General features: G+C 40.9%; 1 protein-coding gene across 1 annotated transcript in view; it reads right to left on the reverse strand.

The window, feature by feature from the left end:
* Positions 1 to 6,670, reverse strand: part of St4 (Sulfotransferase 4) — a 156,918-nt gene extending 150,248 nt beyond the window's left edge. The window contains exon 1 of the mRNA XM_065226759.1: positions 6,559 to 6,670. Within this exon, the coding sequence (XP_065082831.1) occupies positions 6,559 to 6,655 (97 nt within the window). The 5' untranslated portion in view covers positions 6,656 to 6,670. The remainder of the gene's footprint in view (positions 1 to 6,558) is intronic.
* Positions 6,671 to 22,692: the final 16,022 nt, after the last annotated feature.

The following is a 22,692-nucleotide window of genomic DNA, read 5'->3' on the forward strand; positions in this document are numbered from 1 at the left end:
AACAGCAGCAAAAGAAATTTTGGAGGTGACGGACCACCACCAGCAGCAGCAACAGAAACATCAGCAACAGCAGCAGCAAGCAAAAACAGCAGCAGCAGCATATACAAATGACCCGTGGGAGCTGCATCGCTAATTCGTGTAGCCGTGACCAAGGCTGGAAACCTCGGTCCGGTCACGACAGAAGTGACAGACGGAGCGGCTCGAAAACTTTGGTGACTAACCTGCTATTTCAATTTTTCAGTGTACCACATGGCAAAACCACTACTACTGGATTGTACCACATGGAAACACTACTACTGGATTGTACTAGCATTTTCACCGAATGTATTAGAATGTTTTGGTTCTATCTCATTCACTCTACTCAAAACTGAAATGCATAAAAATATGACAAAATGATACACGCTTTGCACACTGTCAAAGAATCATTGTACACAAAATCAACAACTTTTTGGCTCAGCTCTGGTACTATCTTCGGTCCCAAGCTAATCGATGCATCCCCCGAAACATTGGAAAATCCACGAACCCCTCATTTTATCTGTCAAGCTTTTATAGCGAATCAAAACAGACATAGTGTAGTACTGGAATTTATAGTAGAATGGGATACGTTAATCAATTTGCTTGGGACCAATAGGCTAGTCAAGTAGTGAGCCAATTTGAAATCGTTAGTTTCGAATTGATTGTTGGTACGATGCCGTCAACCAGGAGTTGGACAGATTGGAGAAGCTGAAATTCATTACGGCGATCGATTATTCGGAGTGGGCTTCTCCTATAGTTGTCATGCGCAAGGCAAATGGAGCAATCAGCATCTGCGGAGATTACTCAACTGGCTTGAACTCCGCTCTGTAATCGTTGCCTCTACCGGAAGATATCTTTGCCAAGCTAGTGAACTGGCAAGTGTTCAGTCAGATTGATCTGTCAGACGCTTTTCTGCAGGTACCGGTCGATCGAAAATTTCGGAGTTTACTCACTATCAACACGCACCGTGGACTTTACCTCTACAACCGCCTTCCACCGGGTGTGAACATTGCTCCTGGAGTTTTCCAGCAACTCATCAACACGATCTACCAGGAGCATCCGGTTATCTTGATGACGTTGTTGTGGGTGGTGAGAACCAGCAAAAGCACGACCGCGATCTCCGAGTCGTTCTTCAGCGAATTAAAGACTTCGGATTTACGATTCGAGCTGAAAAATGTTCATTTGGGAAGCGACAAATTCGCTATCTCGGACACATCATCAACGCTAGCGGATTTCAACCGGATCCAGCAAAAGTTGAGGCAATTAGCAAATTGTTCCTCTTTCCGACGTATCCGGTGTGTGCTTCTTCCTTGGCGCGATTAACTATTATTGCAAATTCGTGTCTAATATGCGAGCGCTCACGGAAAACAAATTATAGCAGACGCAATTATTTTTCCGGTCAAAATAACTATATTGTTCAATTCTTTTAGAGATAACCCGAAACTATAGTTGATTTGACTATATATAGAGGGCAACAACTATAGTCCATAGTTGGCTCCTCGGTTGGCTCAACTATATTTTTCAGTAGATGAACAAACGCCAAACTTCAAAATACAACTATGCGTTAGTTGATTCAAGAAAACTATTGTTAGAAAAGCAAAATTTTACAATGTTCATTAAACGAACTGCTCTTCATTATCGACATATTAAATAAAGTTTGTTTTGCTTCTTTATCGATCTCAAAAACACAACTGCAAAATCATAAAAAAGTGAACAAGAACATTCAACTTAGATTTGAACCGTGTTCATCTGCGTGAGAGCCAGCTATCTTAAGGCCTGCTCTACGCATCACAAGTTAAATGTATGTGGATTTATGATGATCACTTGAAACCAAATTATATAAATAAATTACATTTGACGGTTGTTATAATTGATCAAATTATAGTTGAATTGAGTATAAGATGAACAGTTGAATCTATTAGGTAGATATGATTGAGTTGACGGTCAAATTAATGTTGGAATAACTATAGGTTTCTTTCAAACAACAATATTTTTCCATGTGAAAGTAACTATTAGGATTGTTATCTTAACTTAACGTATTTGGTCTCCGTGTATTAGGATTGTTATCTTAACTTAACGTATTTGGTCTCCGTGCTTCGCTATTCCCTAGATAACTTCCTCAAAACAGAATCAAAGTTTGATTCGAATATGGAGTGTCAATAAGCGTTCGATCGATTCAAGTAGATTATTACTTCGGACCTGCTGCTTACACACTTTGATCCGAAAAAGGAGATCATCACGTCCGCCGATGCTTCATCAGTCGGTCTCGGGGCCACAATCCGTTATAAGTTCCCCGATGGCTCCATCAAGGTGGTGCAGCACGCCTCGAGAGCACTCATCAAGGCGGAGCAGAACTACAGTCAGCTTTATAGAAAAGGTCTTCGCTGTCACAAAGTTTCACAAAATGATCATCGGTGGGCGTTTCCGCCTTCAAACCCACCACGCTCCATTGATTCGAATCTTCGGCTGTAAGAAAGGTATCCGGTGTATACGGCTAACCGGTTGCAACGTTTTGCCCTCACGTTACTGTAGTGACCGAGTTTTGTCACCGAAACACAAACACGTCCATCCGTCCAAAGAATAGTCAACAGAATAACGATTAGTTTGCATTCCCGTCGTTTAATCCTGATCATTGAGCAGGTGCCAGCCTGCTCTCATAGCAAACGCAAGCCTATCTCTATCTCCCTGACTCCCTCATGGATCCGAGCCTGCCTCTCGATATTATCGCCTCACAATCGTGTCTTCGAAAGCACGCTCGCCTCCTGACACGCATCATATTCGTGCTTCCGAATGCACGCTCACATTCAAGCAGTCAACCTACTTGTTTATATCGATCAATGTCGACTATACGCTAAATATAAACTACTTAAACCTTGTTTATTGTATATCATATTCGTAACCAATTTAAAAGTTATCTATGAACAGGTACAAAATAATGGCTTCCTAGATAAAAAGTATACTGCATCAAATCAACTAAATCTCTCATATTTGTCCAAGTGACCAACTTCCAATCCTATACACTACAGTTACTTCTATACGACTTCGATATCGAGTACCTCCCGATTGAGAAGTTCGGCCACGACGACCTGCTGTTTTGGCTGATTAGCCAGCATGCGAAGCCAGAAGATATCTCGTCAGTAGCCGCGGATTCACTTTCAGAGTCGTCGCGCAAAGCACTCGGCTGATCCACTTATGGGCAAGGTCTACCGACTGGTCGCAATCTAAGCAAGTCGAACCGGAGCTCAAACGATTCTACGCCAGACAGGAATCCTTCACCGTAGTGGATGGGTTCATTTTATTTGCCGATCGACTCGTCATTTAATCGAAACACCAAAAACGATGCTTGGATCACCTTAATCAAGGTCCAATCGATGGCGACTATTTCTTAATCGTCGTTGACTCCTACTCCAAGTGGCCTGAGATTGTCAGAACGCACAGCATTACCTCGATATCCACAATTTCCATCTTGCCTGGACTATTCGCTCGACTGGGGATGCCAGTTACACTGGTCTCGGACAACGGAACACAATTCACCAAGGTGGAGTTTGTAAAATTCTGTGTAACCTCACGATGGCCCCGTTCCATCCACAATCAAGCAGAGCGTTTCATGGATACATTCAAAAGGGACGTCAAGAAGATCCGAGAGGTGAGAGGAATAATGGATGAAGCAATCGATACGTTTCTGCTTACGTACAGGGCACGCCAAATAGCTCTGTACCAGAAAACAAAACTCTGTCAGAGGCTTTGTTCGGCCGTAAAATCCGAACCAGTCTCGAGTTGTTACGGTAACCGCCCATGCCCATGGCAGTTCCAGAAGAGCGGAAAGAACAGAAGCGACGATCGTTTAACCGTGACGATGCTGTCTACGCCAAGGAGTAAACCAAAAACACCTGGAAATGGGTACCTGGCATTGTTCTCGAGAGAATCGGCAACGTAATGTATAACGTGTGGACCGATGCTCAGATGCTGCGCTCGCACGTCAACCAGTTGCGTAGTCGAAACCCCATTAGTTCGTATACCAAGTTACCAGTCAGACAAGCCATGAGCTCACACTTTTCATTTCTGTTGAACGTCCTAATGTCTGCCTGGAGCCTACCCCAGCCACCGTCGTCGTTTGCACCGGAAGAGCCCGTTCAATCACCAACATGGCAAGCCTCTAGCTCAGCATCAACTGCAAATCCGATGACGCCTTAATCATTGCCACCGTCACCGAGATGTGGTCCATCAACGACTACGAGTACGTCGATGTCGTCAATGTTTCCTACGACAGCAGCTACAGCAACATCAACTTAGTTCGAGATAGCAGCTGAAACCGAACCGGTAGAAGTTCTACCTCGGCGCTCTTCCCGTCTTCGTAGGTAGCCTCGATGGTTTGACCCATACCAGCTCTATTAAGAGGGAAGGTGTTACAGACAACGAAAATGGATTTGGCAACACTGATAAATAAATAAATAAATAAATAATAAATAAAAATACAAAAAACTGTAATGGTCTACGATTGATGGATGACGAATAAATAAATAAAATAAAGATATGTTCAAGGGCTCCTCTCTTATTAATTTTTATTTAAAATAATAAGCAAATTATTCTAAAGAAAATGCTTGAGAACATTTTAATAAAATCCTGTAAAAAAATTTGTCAGGGTAGTTAAAACAAGACTTTGAACGCAGAACCAAATTCACGGTCAAAATGCTGCCCATTTAACCTATAGTCGCTTTATTCATAGTCTGGCGGATAGAATCTCGGGAACCAATTGAGCTGTCAAATAGCGGAACCAATCGAGCAAATCACGACCATCAACAGAAAAGAGCACATCAGCTATTGCGAACAAAACTTCGGAAACCCTTTTCTCGTGACTCAAGTCTCGCCAACACAAACTAACACCATCTTTAAATTGGCGAAAGTTTCCCCTATCCGATGATGCCGGTAGTTTGCGTTCGATTGGCGAAGAAAGAATAATCAACGCTTTGTGTAGAAAATTTCATAGTACCTTTTCAATTGTTTGTCTAAACTATATTGAATTGGTTCCGCTTTATGATAGATCGAAATTCTATCCACCCGACTATGAATATAGCGACTATAATTTAACCTAGCGATCTCGGTTTTATGCTTAATTGTACATCACACAACTGTGAAAATTTCCAAATAAAAAAAAACGGGAATAATCCGGGAAATTGTCAATCGGGATTTACTGTTCACACACTAAGATTATTTTACAGATTTCTGTAAAATTTTACCGAAATCTCAACAGCTGAACGTTTGGTATTTTTTTACAGTTTTCCTGTAATTATTTACAGATACCTGCGAAACTTTTTACCGAACGTTCAGCTGCTGAGATTTAGGTAAAATTTTACAGATTTCTGTAAAAATTTCTAAGTGTGACCATGCAATAATAGCAAAAGGAAAAATAATAATAATAAACTAGGTTGTTGAATATTACATCCAAACAGCTGCACAGAGGTATTTCCGCTGGTTGTGTAATATTACGTTGCATGATGTACATCAATTTTGCAAACAAAATTACATCCATTATTGTAATATTCTATCTGGTTTTTGCATTATTTCATATATCAGCTTGAATTACGTTAAAAAAAAATATTACATTTTGTTATGCTGTGCTAATAAGAAGAAGAAAACTCCACGTTCAAAAGCATCCCATTACAAAATTTTGAAAATGAACAAAACATTGTTCTAAAATGACATGTAAATGCTAAGCAACAATAAAACAATGGTAAGTGTTAGTGTGCCATTTTTTGACCCTAGTGGTCCTCTAATTAACCATTTAATTCGAGCAGATGAAAATGATGTTTCCTACCACTCGAACTTCGAAATAACACAACATTTTGAAGGGTTTTCTTCAAGAACCACGAGAAAAGTAGCCAAAAGTAGTGCGTTTCATAGCAAAATAGTAATTTGTTGGTCCAATTTTGTGAAATCACTGGTAGAAAGTCACGATAAAACTGCTTGACAAAGTGGTCCATTGGCAGTATCTTAAATTTCATTTTTTATAATTCCTTCCTAAATTTATTTCGATGCAATATATTTATTTTGCCATATATCTACGCAAATAAAACCATGAACATTTGTTTCAAATTTGAGTTAGACATTAAAGCCATAAATTGGAGCAATAGTGCCATAACTGGAGCACTTGTGCCATAACTGGAGCACTAGTGCCATAACTGGAGCACTAGTGCCATAACTGGCATACTTATTCTATTGAAAATAAATTTGAATGAAAGTTCCTGTTTACTTCGCTACCAATGCAGTGAGAATTAAATATAAGCGCGCATGACAATTCTTACGAGTGCACCCACGTTAAATTCTTCTTTTTGAAAACGTGCGCACATGACCATCAATGATCGATACCGAACACGATAGTTCTTAATGATTATTGAATTTTCATATAATGAAGAAATATAAGATGCACAATTACACGAAATTTATTTGACTGCTGCCAACCAAGCTTATTTTTTAGGGTACTCGGTATAAATCCTAAACTGTTGTTCTGGATCTTTCAAGGGAACCTAATTTATTGTTACTTACCACGGAAATCGTTCAACAATTTTGAATTTATTGGCTCATCTACTAATTTTACTGAGAAAGGAAATGTTTCCTCATTTTGATTGTTATTAAATTCCATAATGGTACACGCTTGGAGTTAAAAAGTGTCTTTCGGTCGATGGTTGAAATGAAACTGATGTGAATCATGTGGAATCAAAGTATGATGCTGTCCATACAACCAGCGAGTCGCTTTCGTGTTCCACTTATTGTCTTGGTTACATAGTATATGAACATCTCAGCATATTGTGTTTCGTGGATCAGTGAATTATGCAAGACTGCTGAGTAAAGCTTAAAGTGAAAGTTTATGTCAGCAGTTTGAAGAATATGATGATGAATAGCAAAAGACGGTATAATAGGTCGCGCTATTGGCATAAAATCTGCACTTTGGAATTAGGAATTTAAGATAGAAAAGTGATCATCGATCATCGAGCTTAAATTGTTTGCCTTTACGTACCAACTGGAACTTTAGGCCTACTCTCAACTTGTTGATTTAATGCTTTAAAAAAGGTAACGGTCAGTTTTGTCAGTGACGTTTGACGAAAACCAAAAATAAATTGTCGCGGTACAAAAACCATCATTTCCATACATCCTTCGTCATTGATTAAGAGAAGCCGACAGTAATCCCTTTGAACAAATTCTATCGCATCTTTTACCTTCACTTCTCTTTTTTGTATCATGAATGGACAAAAAAAAAAGCAAATACACTCAGGTCTTTTTTTACACGGGGGATATGTACCGTGTAAAAAAAAACCGTTTAAAAAAAAACCTACGAGATTTTGATTTTTCACATGTTTAAATGTTTTTAAAAAATTGGATTTTGATACCATTTGTAATTAAAGCATGCTATGGTCCATAAAGACATATTTTGAAAATTTCTGTATTTACACCAAAAATTGTGATTTTTTTAAAGTATGCCATTCGATTACCTATAGCTTGCAGATTAGTAACCACACTATAGACCTTTTTGACGTTTAATCGTCTTTCTCTATCTAGCACACAGGGATGAATGGATGGTTTGTTTTCCCACCAATCTGTTTCCCTCTTGCTCACACTCCTTCAATTTAAATGGTACATTAGTGTGCACCGATTAAACGTCAAAAAGCTCTATGATCGCTTCTTTTTTCTTTTAGCCTTTCCATTCTCCGTTGATGGTTCGAATCCGTGTTGTGCCCATTTTAAGTTTTTTGTGTTGCTTCCAACGATAATCATTTTTTGTCAAACAATACGGAACGGCTGACTAAAACGTGCAGTTTTTTATCCTCTCCGAGTAACCGATCGATCTAAGAGATAGAGAACGTACTGAGCTAGTTTTTTTTTCACGACGTAAATGAAAGAGGACTGTCTTCATACGGAATTTGTCATGCGCCGAAGATAGTAATACAATATTTTTCATCACTGACTTTGCTCTCTCTACGTTGATGCAAGACAGCCCGGTTAAAAAAATAGTTGTGTTTCCATATTTAACTGGTAATTCGAGTATTAGTACAAGACACTGAAGAAGTCTGCACATTGTAGACGAAATACGCGTATCTGTCAAGGATAAGCAACTAAAGTAGTGGAATTAAATGGAAAATACTAATCCTTCTCTCTCTCATTATACAGGTATTCCACTAAGACGCCCACATTCATCAGGATTGGTAATTCTTGATAACACCTTTCAGTAGTGAGTGGCTGCACATAAACTGGTTTACATTGATGCACATGTAGTACTTTTCCTGCAACTACTGCTGAGAACCCTGATCTCCTCATTAGACTTGTTACGAATTCCGATGGATTTATTCTCGCTAACGTAAGCTTTGTTTCTAGTAAGGCTTTATCATGCTTACACATTTCAGTCATTACTGAATTATATACCTCATCGATTTTCTGGCCAATAAAATTTTCCACAAGCGTAATTTTGGAATTAAAATATGTGAATCTATCATGGTTCCGTACTGTCGGACGCTTCGTAGCCATTGATGTGTACCGAAAAATTCATTTTTTTTTCACTAATTTAAAACGCGTGCGATTGCGTTAAATTTAGCCAACAGAATGTCCGACGAGCTACAGTCTCCGTGTTAGCAGACAGTGCTGATAGGATTGAATCCTAACGGATTTCCTCCTCCTCAGCTCTATCGATCACCGGCAGTGGACTTGACAACCCTAACCACAAATAGCATCCGCAAGGTGAACCCGAACCTGTAAAAGAAGCTTTTCTCATAGAATCGGAGTGATACCACTACCCGATTATCAAAAATAAAGCATAGATCAACACGGAATAAATTCAATTAATCATCGACCTTTATTCATCTGTGTTTCATCTCAAAATTACATCTTTACATAGTTCTGGGCAACATCCTATCCTAGCTTGGTAATAGAGCACTAGTGATTGCTGTGAACATTCTGGTGTATACCATGCACCTGGTAAGCACAGTGTACACTAATCTCCTCTATCCTGCACTCTAAATATATTTTACTTGAAATGGTTCAGAATCAACTCACACGGAAAGATTAAATTAATACTCCAACACTTCCCCTCAATTAATCATTCCTAGTGTGTCCAATAGCTTAATAAATCTCCCTTTTGGCAATGGTTTTGTAAAAAGGTCTGCTAACTGATTTTCACTTGGAATATACTTAAGTAACATTTGCTTATCTTTGATCAAACTTCTTACATACATATACTTTACGTCTATATGCTTCGTACGTTGATGCTCTCGAGCCTCTTCAGCAATGCGAATACAAGGTATACTGTCTTCATACATTGTGTATGGGACTAAATTGATCCCAATCTCACGCAGTAAGTTCGACATCCATACACCTTCCTTCGCGGCATGACACAAGGCAACGAGCTCGGATTCGGTTGACGACAAACTGACGATTTGTTGCCGCTTACTTCCCCAGGAGACCGTATTTCCGTATATGGTGAAGACACATCCGGAGTTTGACTTCCGTTCCTCCAGATCGTTCGCAAAATCGGCGTCCGAATATCCTCGTAATGGCACATCATCTTTGTCTCGAGTGTACATCATCTTCATGGATTTGGTACCTTGAAGATAGCGCAGGATCCTTTTGAGTCCATCCCAATGTTCCTTTCCAGGCGAGCTCTGAAATTGACTTAAAATACTCACAGCAATGGTTATGTCAGGCCTTGACATTATCGTCAAGTATTGCAAAGAGCCTAGTAGCTCTTTAAAGGGTTCATCAGTAGGAATGTTTGATTTCTTCCACTTACAGTTTACATCCATAGGTGTAGCCACCGGTTTACAATCTTTCATACCAAACCTTGCCAATACCTTTTCAATGTATGCTTGTTGGGATAATTCCAGTGTACCATTATCTAGACAACGCGTAATATCCAACCCTAGGAAGCTACTTACTTCCCCAAGATCTTTCATCTTAAAGCTTTCCGACAATTTTTCTTTGATCCACTTTATCTGACCCATATCCTTTCCAAATATAAGGATATCATCAACATAAAGAATAATGTAAAGTCCTCGTCTAGCACAATAATAGAGGCAGCTATCCGAATTTAATTTATGAAACCCCAGTTTCGTAATAGTCTCATCAAATTTATGATTCCAACTCCTTCCTGCCTGTTTGAGACCATAAATGCTCTTGTTAAGCTTACAAAGTTCAATTTGTCCATGTTCATTTGGAGGAAGTCTCATGTATATCTCTTCTTGTAGTGAACCATTCAGGAATGCCATCTTTACGTCCATTTGATGTATCAACCAATCCTTTTTGACTGCAATCGAAAGCATCACTCGAACCGTAGTCATCTTGGCAACCGGCGCAAAGGTTTCACTGTAGTCCACTCCTGGACGTTGCGAACAACCTTTGGCCACAAGTCTAGCCTTATATCGTGATGAATTGCCTTCGTCTTTGATACTAAACACCCACATGGAATTGATAGCTTTTCTTCCTTGAGGGAGCTCGCTAACCAACGTCCAAGTGTTGTTTTCAATCAAAGCACTGACCTCTTCATCAACAGCATGCTTCCACTTGTGCCAATCATCCCGCTCTTTCAATTCCTGTATGGTTTGTGGTATATCCTGAGAGTGATGAGAAGACAGAAGACTTGTCTCATAATCGCGTAGCCAAATTGGTCTTTTCACCATCCTTTGACTTCGGCGAGTAGCCTCACTTGCATCTTCATATTCATCCGAGCTTTCTATATCCACAAATTCATCTTCATCACTTTCTGATTCAGTATTTACTTGATTAGGACTTGTATTAACCTCTGGCTCGATTGGTATTTCATGGTACACCTCAACTGAAGGTAAATCGTTATGCTTTAGTTCTTCATCTTTATCAAAATAAAAGGTAAACTCGTCAAATTTGACATCCCTAGAAATGACAATATTCCGATTTGTCTCATCCCAGAGTCTAAATCCATTTGGTGCATATCCTACCATGACTAAAGCACGACTTCTCATGTCCAGTTTTGTTGTGTGCTCTTTATTTACATGAGCATAAGCAACACAACCAAAAACTTTAAGTTTACTCAAATCCGGTTTAAAACCAAACCACATTTCATGTGGTATTTTTGCAACTGTCAAGGCACTTGTAGGACTTCGGTTAAGAGTGTATGCCGATGCATATAGACGAGTGCACGGATGGATTTGAGTTCACTCACTCGAAAAAAAAGTGACACAACAGCGGGGCCCTGTTTACTAAAAATGAACACATATGTGTTCATTTTTAGTAAACAGGGCCCCGCTGTTGTGTCACTTTTTGTCGAGTGAGTGAACTCAAATCCATCCGTGCACTCGTCTGTGAGGTCTTATAGGAACCTTACTCTCGTGCATAATTGATCTGACTTTATCCATCAGCGTCCGGTTAACCCTTTCACTAACCCCGTTTTGTTGCGGTGTGTAAGGAGTGGTTGGGATCATTTGAATGCCTTTGCTTTTACAGTATTGTAGTACTCACCCCCATTGTCAGACCTCAACTTGGAAATACGTTGAGAAACTGTGCCGTTACCATGGCTTCATATTCTTGAAACTTTAGAAAAACTTCACTTTTATGCTTCATTAGATATACGACTAGGAAATGTGTGTAATCGTCCATAAATGTGACGAAATACCGAAATCCATCATGGGTAGGTTCAGGAAAATGGCCACACACATCAGAGTGTATCAGCTCTAGTGGTCTGGTTGATCGTATTTTGTGGGTTTTATCGAATGGTTCTCTGCTTTGTTTACCAAAAACACAAGCATCGCATCCAATTGGACTTTTAACATCTATGGATGATAGCTGAAGAGTCAGCTTCTCGCCCATATTGTCCTTTACCATCTTGGACATATTATGAAACCCCAAATGCCCAAACCTCTGATGCCACAATTTTCCTTCATCGAATACTTTACCTTTCAATGCGGAAGCCGTTAGTTCAGAGGATTCTAACGGAAAAAGATCCAAGTGATAAAGTCCATTTATTCTTTTTCCTGTGATAACCACACTGCCATCTTTATCGCGAATCTCAACTTTCCCATCAAAGAAGTGAACAGACTTCCCAGTGGATTCTATTCTCGAGACCGACAACAAATTGGAACTGAGTTCTGGAATGAATATAGCGTCATAGATTTCAACCCTTGCGTTTTTATTGGTTCTCAACAATGCATTTCCCCGTCGTTTGGCAATAATGGAATTCCCCTGCTCGGCTGTCCCGACTCGCATCTCAGGTGCCTCCCACAGCTGCTGGAAGACTTGCCTATCCTTCAGCATATGTTGAGTAGCTCCAGAATCCAGCAACACAGAAAACTTCGTTGGAATGGGAACCGGCATGTCTGTGATGTCCATTGCTTGAACCCGGATGCCTCGAAGTAGGTCTTCGTTGATGCGTTCGAGAGGGATCTGTACTTTGAATGCTCCATTCTCCCTGGACACTAGGGCTACATTCCTGGCTGCATCATGTCGCCGGTTGTCAGACTGAGAATTGACTGCATTCCGAGCTTGCTTCTTGCGGTTTCGGAAAATACGGCAGTTCCTACGCTTATGCCCGTTCCTTCCGCATTCGTAGCACTCGATGTCCTTCTTTGGCTTCCTCGGTCTTTCTTCCCTGTTGGAATGACCATTCGCCACCACCTTTGGAGCCGAATACATGGCGACAGGTTGCGACGGACCAGGCTCGTTCTGTCGGGCAGATTCCTCGGCGTCGAGGAAAACTCGCTGTATTTGTTCGATGCTCATCTCTTCCAATTCTGCTCGGCGAACCACAGATAGCGCTCCAATAATGTGTTGGTATTTGTCCGGAATCGATAGAAGTAACGTGCTAACTTGATCCTTGTGTGGTACGGGATCATTTAGCTCCTGCAGTTCTCGCACAAGTTCTTGATGGCGAGCAAAAAGGTCCCGTAGCGATTTATAACCACCCTGTTTCAAGTTGTACAACTTCGAGCGCAAGCCTAGCATGGCAACTGCCCCTTGCCGTTTGTAAATTTGATTTAGCTTCAACATTATTTCCTTTGTAAGCTGACATTGCAATACATGCCCCATTGGCTCATCGTCCAATGCCATCCATAGCTCATTGATCGTTGAATCATCATCTCTGAGCCGCTTTTCCCACATTTTCTGTCTTTCTTCCTCTTGCTCAGCTGTCGCGCCTGGCACGGGATTAGCGTAATCTTCCTCTGCCGGAAGTTTCGAAAGGGTATACAGCAAACCTTCTTGCTTCAAATGCTGTTCAAAACGCTTCTTCCAGAAAGGAAAAGCTTTTTCATCGCCCCTAAAGACAGGAACCACAACCCGACGAAGTCTGTTGTCCATTTTTACTCAGTAAGTCTGGGAAAATAGCAAAATACTTTTTCAACGGAAATGGATTCCTAACTGAAAGTAAGTCTTTTCGTCAGCGAAGCGTAATAATTGCAAACATCCAATGAAAAAATTGTCTTCAACTGGATTGCACTCAATAGCTTCCAACTGGAAAGCAAGTCTGTTCGTCAATGAAGCGTAGCAATTGCAAATATCCAATGAAAAAATGTCTTCAACTGGATTGCAGTCATTAGCTTCCAACTGGAAAGTCGTAGTGAAATAAATGAGAAACTTTTTCAATGGAAATAAATGTCTCCAATCTGATTAGCTCTCAAATAAATCACTTCGTCCTCTTATTCAAGTTCAAAGTCTGATTTGCTGTCTGGGCCCATAACCTGTTAGCAGACAGTGCTGATAGGATTGAATCCTAACGGATTTCCTCCTCCTCAGCTCTATCGATCACCGGCAGTGGACTTGACAACCCTAACCACAAATAGCATCCGCAAGGTGAACCCGAACCTGTAAAAGAAGCTTTTCTCATAGAATCGGAGTGATACCACTACCCGATTATCAAAAATAAAGCATAGATCAACACGGAATAAATTCAATTAATCATCGACCTTTATTCATCTGTGTTTCATCTCAAAATTACATCTTTACATAGTTCTGGGCAACATCCTATCCTAGCTTGGTAATAGAGCACTAGTGATTGCTGTGAACATTCTGGTGTAACACATATGTGTTCATTTTTAGTAAACAGGGCCCCGCTGTTGTGTCACTTTTTGTCGAGTGAGTGAACTCAAATCCATCCGTGCACTCGTCAATACCATGCACCTGGTAAGCACAGTGTACACTAATCTCCTCTATCCTGCACTCTAAATATATTTTACTTGAAATGGTTCAGAATCAACTCACACGGAAAGATTAAATTAATACTCCAACACTCCGCAGCATCAACCCTCAGTCGATGCTCTGAAAGCCGAATCGTTTCTCTCTCGTTTGCTTTCGTCCCATCTCAAAATGAGACATCGTACGAGCAGGTAGCGAGCAGAAGCGAGGTAGCAAAAGTTCTGACAGGTCGAAGGGAACATTCGTCGTTGTTCGTTCGGCGATATCCAGAACAACATGTGAAAAGGGCATACAAGCTTTTTGTAAACAAACCTTTGTAGGCCCTTTTCTCACCAACCGAGGGTCGCCCACGCAAACCAGCAATATCATCGGGAAGGGGAAAGTGTCCCCTACCCGGTGATGTTAAAGGTTTGCGTTGGTGTCATATGGGTGGCGAGAAAAGGGCATAAGAAGGTTTGTTTACAAAAAGTTTGTATGCCCTTTTCACATGTTGTTCTGGATATGTTCTCTCAGTTTACCAGTTCTTTCTCTATATATATATACAGCAATTCCATAGAAAAAAGTTATAGTGGGTCTCAGAATTTCATGAAAATTGGTATAGTTCTTCCTTATCAAAAAATATTAGACTCATATTTTTTATTGCGCCATTAGGGTGACCATTTCCGTGTTAGGGTGGTCCAAAAAATCATTTTTTTTCAAAAATGTCTTTTTAAAAAATGTATAACTTCTGAACCTCTTGACCGATTTTTACGATTGACCCTTCAAATGAAAGATGTTTTAATGTAGTTTTAAGAAAAAATATGAAACACTCAGAGATATTTGATTTTGTAGGAAAAAAATATGTTACAAATACTTTTTCTTGATTTTCACTGCGAGGGTCTTCAACAACTTCTTATTTTAGTATTTTTAATTGAAAGATCATTTAATTTTACATAACATATCAGCGATGTCGGAGAAGCAGTTTTGGAGATACAATTTTTTTTAAATAAAAAATTATTGTTCCGCAATATATGCACCACACGTGCATGGAAACGATGAAGACGCAAGGTAGTTCACAATGCGTCTCCATCGAGTCACAGCAGCTGTGACTAATGAAATCTATGAGTAACTTACAAGCTGGGTGCAACATTCAGTTCAACCTGCGGGCCGTCCATAAACCACGTAGACCAAGTTTTAAACATTGCAGATCCTACCTTTCCCTTCGTATACTCAAATTTTAAAGCGTTTCGTTTCAATACTCTTCCCATAGGGCCTTTTCCATGACAAGTTGCGAAAAAATGCCACACGGCAGCAATGCCAAAATTTTTTTGCATGTTGCATCAGTACCTAAGAGTCCAAGCTGTACACACTAAGATTTTTTTTACAGTATACTGTAAATTTTTACCGAATATGGAACAGCTGAACTTTCGGTAATCCATTCGGTAATTTTTAAATTTAAATACAATCCGTTCAGTAAATTTTCTTCGCTTATGGGCTGTCAAAATTTACGGACCTGTGGACTGTAAATTTTACTTAACGATCAGTAAAGTTTAACATAGCGTTCAGTATATGTTTCACCGAATCTACTGTACTTTTTTCAGAATAAATCATAAAAATTAGAATTTTTATTGATTAAAATTATTTGTTTCTTTCATTCACCAACCCAAAAACTCATTTCGACTATTTACGTTATATAGTCTATTTAACATATATATTTTTAATAGGCATTTCCATATTGCGTTCATACAAACATCATAAAAAACAGTCATGAAGCCGGACTCAGCAAACCGTGGACTTTTGAGCCGAACTCAGCACTTTTGAGAAGGATATTGAGTTGCCTAACGTCTGAAAGAAATTGACCCAAAAATGAAAACTAATTAAATTTTCGGTGTAAATTTAACACAATCTAGCAAAAAAAGTAAAGTACTTACATTCCACAACATAAAACCGAAGAACACTCAACATCGAAATTGCAGCAAAGGTTGGGTTTGACAGTACAAAGTTATTTTTGAAAAAAAATGATTTTTGGACCACTCTAACACGGAAATGGTCACCCTAATGAGGCAATAAAAAAATACGAGTGTCATGAAATTCTGAGAACCACTATAACTTTTTTCTACGGAATTGCTGATATATATATATATATATATATATATATATATATATATATATATATATCAAGAACAACATGTGAAAAGGGCATACAAGCTTTTTGTAAACAAACATTCTTATGCTTTTTTCTCGTCACCCATATGACACCAACGCAAACCATCAACATCGCCGGATAGGGGAAGGTTTCCCCTTCCCGATGATGTTGTTAGTTTGCGTGGCCCTCGGCGTGGCCGACCCTCGGTTAGCGAGAAGAGGGTCTACAAAGGTTTGTTTACAAAAAGCTTGTATGCCCTTTTCACATGTGGCTCTTGATATATATATATATATATATATATAAATATATATATATATTAAAGTTCAGGTTGACGTATGCTGGCGGTCGGACGTACGTTGGTGTCTCTGCTTGAGAGTCGTGTATTTAACCGTAGTGCTTCATTATTTTGAAATTATTTTAGTCAGCGTATGTTCCTGGCAAGCATGAAAACCGTGAAAAGTGATTTAAATCCAAAATCCGCGATTGTTGATAGCATTAGAGTTTATTTAGTTCCGATTTTGAGTGCTTATCGGCGGGGCTCGAACATGGAAGCTTTCCACCTGATGATAGTGTTAGTGTGTTTATTTAAAAGTTGTGCTACGATACAATCGGTTTTCTCCTCCTTGTTGTGTGCGTTTGTGTTGGAAAACAAAGCAAAAAGCAACGGTCTTCGGTGTGATTGTGTTCGTATAAGAAAAATATTAGTGAGTGTGTAGTGCTGCCGTACAAATCTGGAAGAGCGGGCGATAGTTAGCTGGCGAGACCAGCGAGACGGCGATGTTATCATCTCAGGCGTGCTGTGACATATGCTGACAGCAACGTTCAACTTCATGTGCGAAAAAAAAGCATCACGATCGCGATAATTGGCATGTTGTGTTTATCATGGTGGAGAACTTGGTGAGAATGTTCCATTACAACTATGTTCTTTGATTTGCTGTTTTTTTTTTATATTAGGTATCGACGTTTCCCTTCTGGTTGCCCGATTTTTTGTTCAACCTCTTGTTTGTTCGCTTTACATACCATGTAACTTTATTGTTCCCAGCATCCATTAATTACGTCACAATTTGCTTATTATAAATAAACTTTCCCTTCTCATTTTCACTACGCTTTTCCTATAACATGGGTTGTTTGTAACAGATTTCTAAAACCCCCATCGACTCTTCTTAAAGTGTGACGTACTGAATGGATGGCCCCTTTTGATGCTGCTCGGCCTAGAAATTTTTCCTGTTTGTGTATGTTTTTTTTTCCCCTTGACGATGTAAATGTTGTTGTCTCGTGTTGCTTTTGACTCATGACTAGTAGAGGAGAACGAGCGGTGTGAAACTGGTCGTCCCTTTCTTTTGCTCGTGTTTGTATGGTACAACGTGGTGGACGTGGTGTGGACGTGGTGTTAGCAGAATGACCGACGGTGCTTATAAGAGCTAGATGAATGATTTTCCATTTCCCTAATAATTATTTAAATCCCTTTTGACCAGATATTATTTATTTATTATTTATAGGTTGTGGACCAGGTTTTTGTTTTGGTACTTCACATTGTAATTAAATGGAATACATGATTGTTTAACATCAATATTTCTCATTTTGTTTCAGTCAAACTAGAAATCCGTTAGCCCACGATGCCAAATGATTTAATTAATATTATACAACATACTGAACAATATTACACAAAAAGCATTATTTTCTATTGACCTAGCTTGGCTGTAAATATGTTGATTTCTTGAATACAATTTTTCAGTTCAACATACCTGCATACATTATTCCTTACTCCTTCTTTTCATATGAAATTGTGTTATATAATATTAATTTGTATTTCATCAGCTTATGGTTTATTGCATCATGGCATTAGTTTTCAAATTATGTGATATTAGCTTTTTATATTCAATTCATGGTAAAGTATTTTAAATCATCCAGGGCATCTGTAGTAGGGATTCCGTTTTCTAGTTATCGGATTCCAATAACTAAAATTTTGATATTCAATGACAGCTGAATGATTTTATTTTTTTTTTTAAATTTCAGAATTAACATAACTGCAATATATAGATATATACATTTGTTTGATATTATTGCTCATATACTGCTCATATATTGCTCTGCGGCTGTGGAATTGTTCTAGCGACGTTTCATAACTACCCGCAGCCCCGCATTGCCAAAAGCATTTCCAGTGGATGGTGTGTTATAATGCAATTCTTCTTTACCCAACTATTGTATTGCTCCTCTCAAACGTCAATTGATTGCATGTTTATGCAATTATGTGTTAGTTTTCCATCCGCTGATGCAAAAAATAAAAAGCAATGATTTTTTGAACCAGAAAACTCATCGGGGTGATTTTTGCGCAATTGAGTTTTGCTAGCCAAGAGCACGAGATTTGAGGTTTCGAGTTTTTCCAAACACTGATCTTGATATGTGTTTTTCAGCCTTTTTTCAGCTTTTTTCAACTTTTTTCAGCTTTTTTCAACTTTTTTCAGCTCTTCAAAGGAGAAACATCTATAGATTTGTATTGTAATAATTTATTTTTTCAGCATTCGTTCAGATTAATTCAAGAATAGTCTAATGCATCGCACTTTGAAGCGAAGCGCTGTGGATTATGAGATGCTCGATGACCCTGGAGGGATCGTTTTAGCTTACTGAGCAGAAAATCATGGGTTCAATCCCAAGCTCTCCGTCATGACTCTTAAAATTCATGATCACTATACAAAATAAATATGTTCTTTCGATAGCCGGCTATCGAGAGAATAAAAAAAAAACAACAAATAAACAATACATACTTTGTTGAGAGGTAGCAATTCCACTATTCGACTTTACTGTCGGAACCCCTTTTTCGTACACAACTGTCAATTTCTTTTTCCTGAAATGTCATACAAAACAAAACCTCAAAGAATATAAACGTGCTTATTTTACTCCGTAATTTTCTCTAGTTTAATTCCGGTTTATCACGGTCAAACCTATTTCCCATTAGGTTATGGGCCCAGAATAACGCGAGTAATCGGTTCGGGAGTGTTTATCGACCGGAAAAGGTGAATTTGTGAGAAATGGAAGAGGAGAAGGACACGCATGATGTGCATCGTGTGCATCTATTTGACGGGACCAACTTCCCCACGTGGAAGTATCGGATGGAGGTAGTTCTGGATGAATATGAACTACTGGAATTCATCACGACGGAAGCACGCGAACGGGAAGAGTTGGTCGTCAATGCAGCGGACACGGCGCCGGAAAAAGAACGCAAGGAGAAGGAGCTGGCAAAGGCGAAGAAAAGGGAACGCAAATGTAAATCCCTCATCGTCTCCCGGATAAGTGACAGCCAAATCGAGTACGTACAGGGACATGAGACTCCGAAGGCCATCTGGAGTGCACTTTCTCGTGTGTTCGAGCGCAAAAGCGTTGCAAAAAGGATGCACCTAAGTCGACAGTTGAAGGAACTGAAATACGAAGGCGGACCATTGCAGCAACATTTTCTGAAGTACGAATCGCTCGTCCGGCAGCTGCGCGGAATCGGAGCGGTGATGGAAGATGTCGATGTTGTCTGTGGATTGCTTTTGAGCCTGGGTGAAGAGTACGCAACTGTTGTTACGACGATGGAGTCGCTTCCAGCCGAAACGCTTACGCTCGAGTTTGCGAAATGCCGGCTGCTGGACCAGGAAATCAAGCAGAATGCATCCGGTAGTGTGAGTGCTGTATCGAAGCAGGAATCAGCGGCGTTCGGTAGCAGCTCTAAAGGAAAGTCCGCGGGAAAACAGAAGACATTCAAGTGCTTTTACTGCCAAAAGGTTGGCCATAAAGCTTCAGAGTGCCCTGTGAAGGAGAAGGAGAAGAAGAATAAATCGAAGCCGACCGCTCATTTCTCGGAAGAAGGCAAGGGTGTGTGCTTCGTCAGTGTTGGAAATCCGTGCGCAATCAAGAAGATTCAGTGGTTCGTGGACTCCGGCGCGTCCGAACACATTGTAAACAATCGGGACCTTTTCGTGAAGCTTCACCGGTTGGAGCGGCCGATGGAGATTGCCGTTGTGAAGGACGGTGAAAGCATCGTAGCGAAGTACTCCGGAACTATCGTTGTGAACTCCGTAGTCGGTAAGAAGAAGATTGAGTGCCAAGTGAAGGACGTGCTTTTCGTACCCGAAGCAAGATGCAATCTATTCTCCGTGAGAAAGGTTGAAAGTGCGGGAATTTCGGTAATTTTCCAAAACGGGACGGTGAAGATTCTGAACGGCACGGAAGTGGTCGCGATCGGTAAGCGTGGTCATTTGCTCTACGAACTCGAGTTTTACGCGGTTGATAAGGCGGCAAATGCGTCGTTGCTGTATTCGTGCGGCGAAGTTCGTAAGTGTGACGAGTTATGGCATCGTCGGTATGGCCATCTGAGCCAGAAGAACTTGGTGTGTCTCGTTGAAAACGGAATGGTCGACGGGATGAAGAAGGCATTGAATTCGAAAGATAGTGACACCGTCGTTATTTGTGAATCGTGCGTCGAGGGTAAGCAAACCCGGAAGCCTTTCGATAAGGGACACGTCGGAAAACGTTCGTCGCGAGTTCTCGAGTTGGTGCACACAGACGTGTGTGGGCCAGTGACTCCAGTGAGTCATCATGGAGCAAGGTACTTTGTATGCTTCATTGATGACTGGAGTCGCTTTGTGAAAGTGTACCCTATTGCAACGAAAGACGAAGTGCTACAGTGCTTTGAGGAGTACACAGCCATCGCGGAGGCGCAGTTCGGGAAGCGGATTTCTCGGATCCGCTGTGACAACGGTGGCGAGTACCGGGGCAGTGCATTCGTCAAGTTTTGCCGCAAGAAGGGAATCCAGGTGGAGTACACCGTGCCCTACACGCCAGAGCAAAACGGGGTCAGCGAGCGCATGAACCGTACTTTGGTGGAAAAGGCTCGCTCGATGCTCGTTCAATCTGAAATCAGCAAGAAATTTTGGAGCGAAGCGGTTGAAACCGCTGCTTATTTGACAAATCGGAGTCCGGCGAGTGCAGTGGAGCGAAACAAAACACCGTTTGAATTGTGGAGTGGAAGCAAGCCTGATATCTCCAACCTACGTGTGTTTGGGTGTGTTGCATACTGCCATATCCCCAAGGAACACCGGAAGAAGCTCGATGGTAAGTCCTGGAAGGGCATCTTCGTTGGGTACGCCAAGAACGGATATCGCGTCTTCGATCCAAGGAGCAAGAAGGTTTCAATCGTTCGTGACGTGGTCTTCGATGAGAACGTCGGCGGCAAGATCAGCGGGGAAGGTGTTGCAGAACCAAAGAAGCAATCGGAGAGTGGTGACTTTCTGAGTATCCGTCGTTGTGAGTCGAGTGATTCATTGAGTAGTGATGCCAGCGGTGCTACCGGTGGTACTGACGATCGCCAAAGCAGTGACACCAAAGAAGTGTCAGATGTTTCTGACGAAGAGTTCGAAGGATTCACCAGCTGTGACAACATACACCTTGGAGAGGAAGAAGGCTTGGAGGAAGATCAAGAAGTGAATGATGAGCAACAGGAACAGACCGACCGAAGTCGTCGTATTAGGAAACCCCCTGTGTGGCAGAAGGATTTTGATATGGACTTCGCGGGATTCGCCTTGAGTGCCATCGGATTCGTAGAGGATCTTCCAGATACGCTGCAGGAAATTCGGAAGCGTGACGATTGGCCGAAATGGCAGACGGCCGTGCAAGAAGAAATAGACTCGTTGACTCGCAATCGGACGTGGATGCTAACGAAGTTACCAGCTGGAAGGAAGCCAATCTCATGTAAGTGGATTTTTAAAGTGAAGTCTGCTGCGAACGGTGAACCGGACCGTTATAAGGCAAGGTTGGTAGCTCGTGGGTTCACTCAGCGGTATGGGTATGATTATACCGAAACATACGCGCCGGTGGCGAGGTTGAACACCTTGCGAGCGGTTTTAGCAGTGGCGAACCAGCAACGATTATTAGTCCACCAAATGGACGTCCGGACCGCCTTCCTAAACGGTCAATTAGAGGAGGAAATCTATATGGTCCAACCGGAAGGGTTTCAGCAGGGACACGACCTGGTGTGTCGCCTAAACCGATCTATTTATGGCCTGAAGCAAGCTTCACGGGCCTGGAACGACCGGTTCCACCGGTTTGTGACCAGTATTGGATTTAAGCGCAGCGACAACGATCCGTGTCTGTATATTCGGAGCTCTGGACAGGAGAAAGTGTTCCTCGTTCTTTATGTGGACGATATACTCGTTGTAAGCCTCAGTCTGAAGGTGATCCGGATCGTAAAGATGCTGTTGTCGAAGGAGTTTGAGATGGTGGATCTTGGCGCCGTGAATAGTTTCCTGGGGATGCGCATCGAGCGTGACGTGGACGGAAGGATTATGCGGATTGACCAACAAGCGTATCTGAAGGGTTTGCTGAAAAGGTTCGGTATGGACGAGTGCCGACCGGTGTCCACACCGATTGAA

Source organism: Ochlerotatus camptorhynchus, unplaced genomic scaffold, assembly GCF_037179485.1.
Source record: "Ochlerotatus camptorhynchus isolate MF236.1 unplaced genomic scaffold, CSIRO-AGI_Acam_v1.1 ptg000260l, whole genome shotgun sequence".
In the NCBI taxonomy this organism is placed as follows: Eukaryota; Metazoa; Arthropoda; class Insecta; order Diptera; family Culicidae; genus Ochlerotatus; species Ochlerotatus camptorhynchus.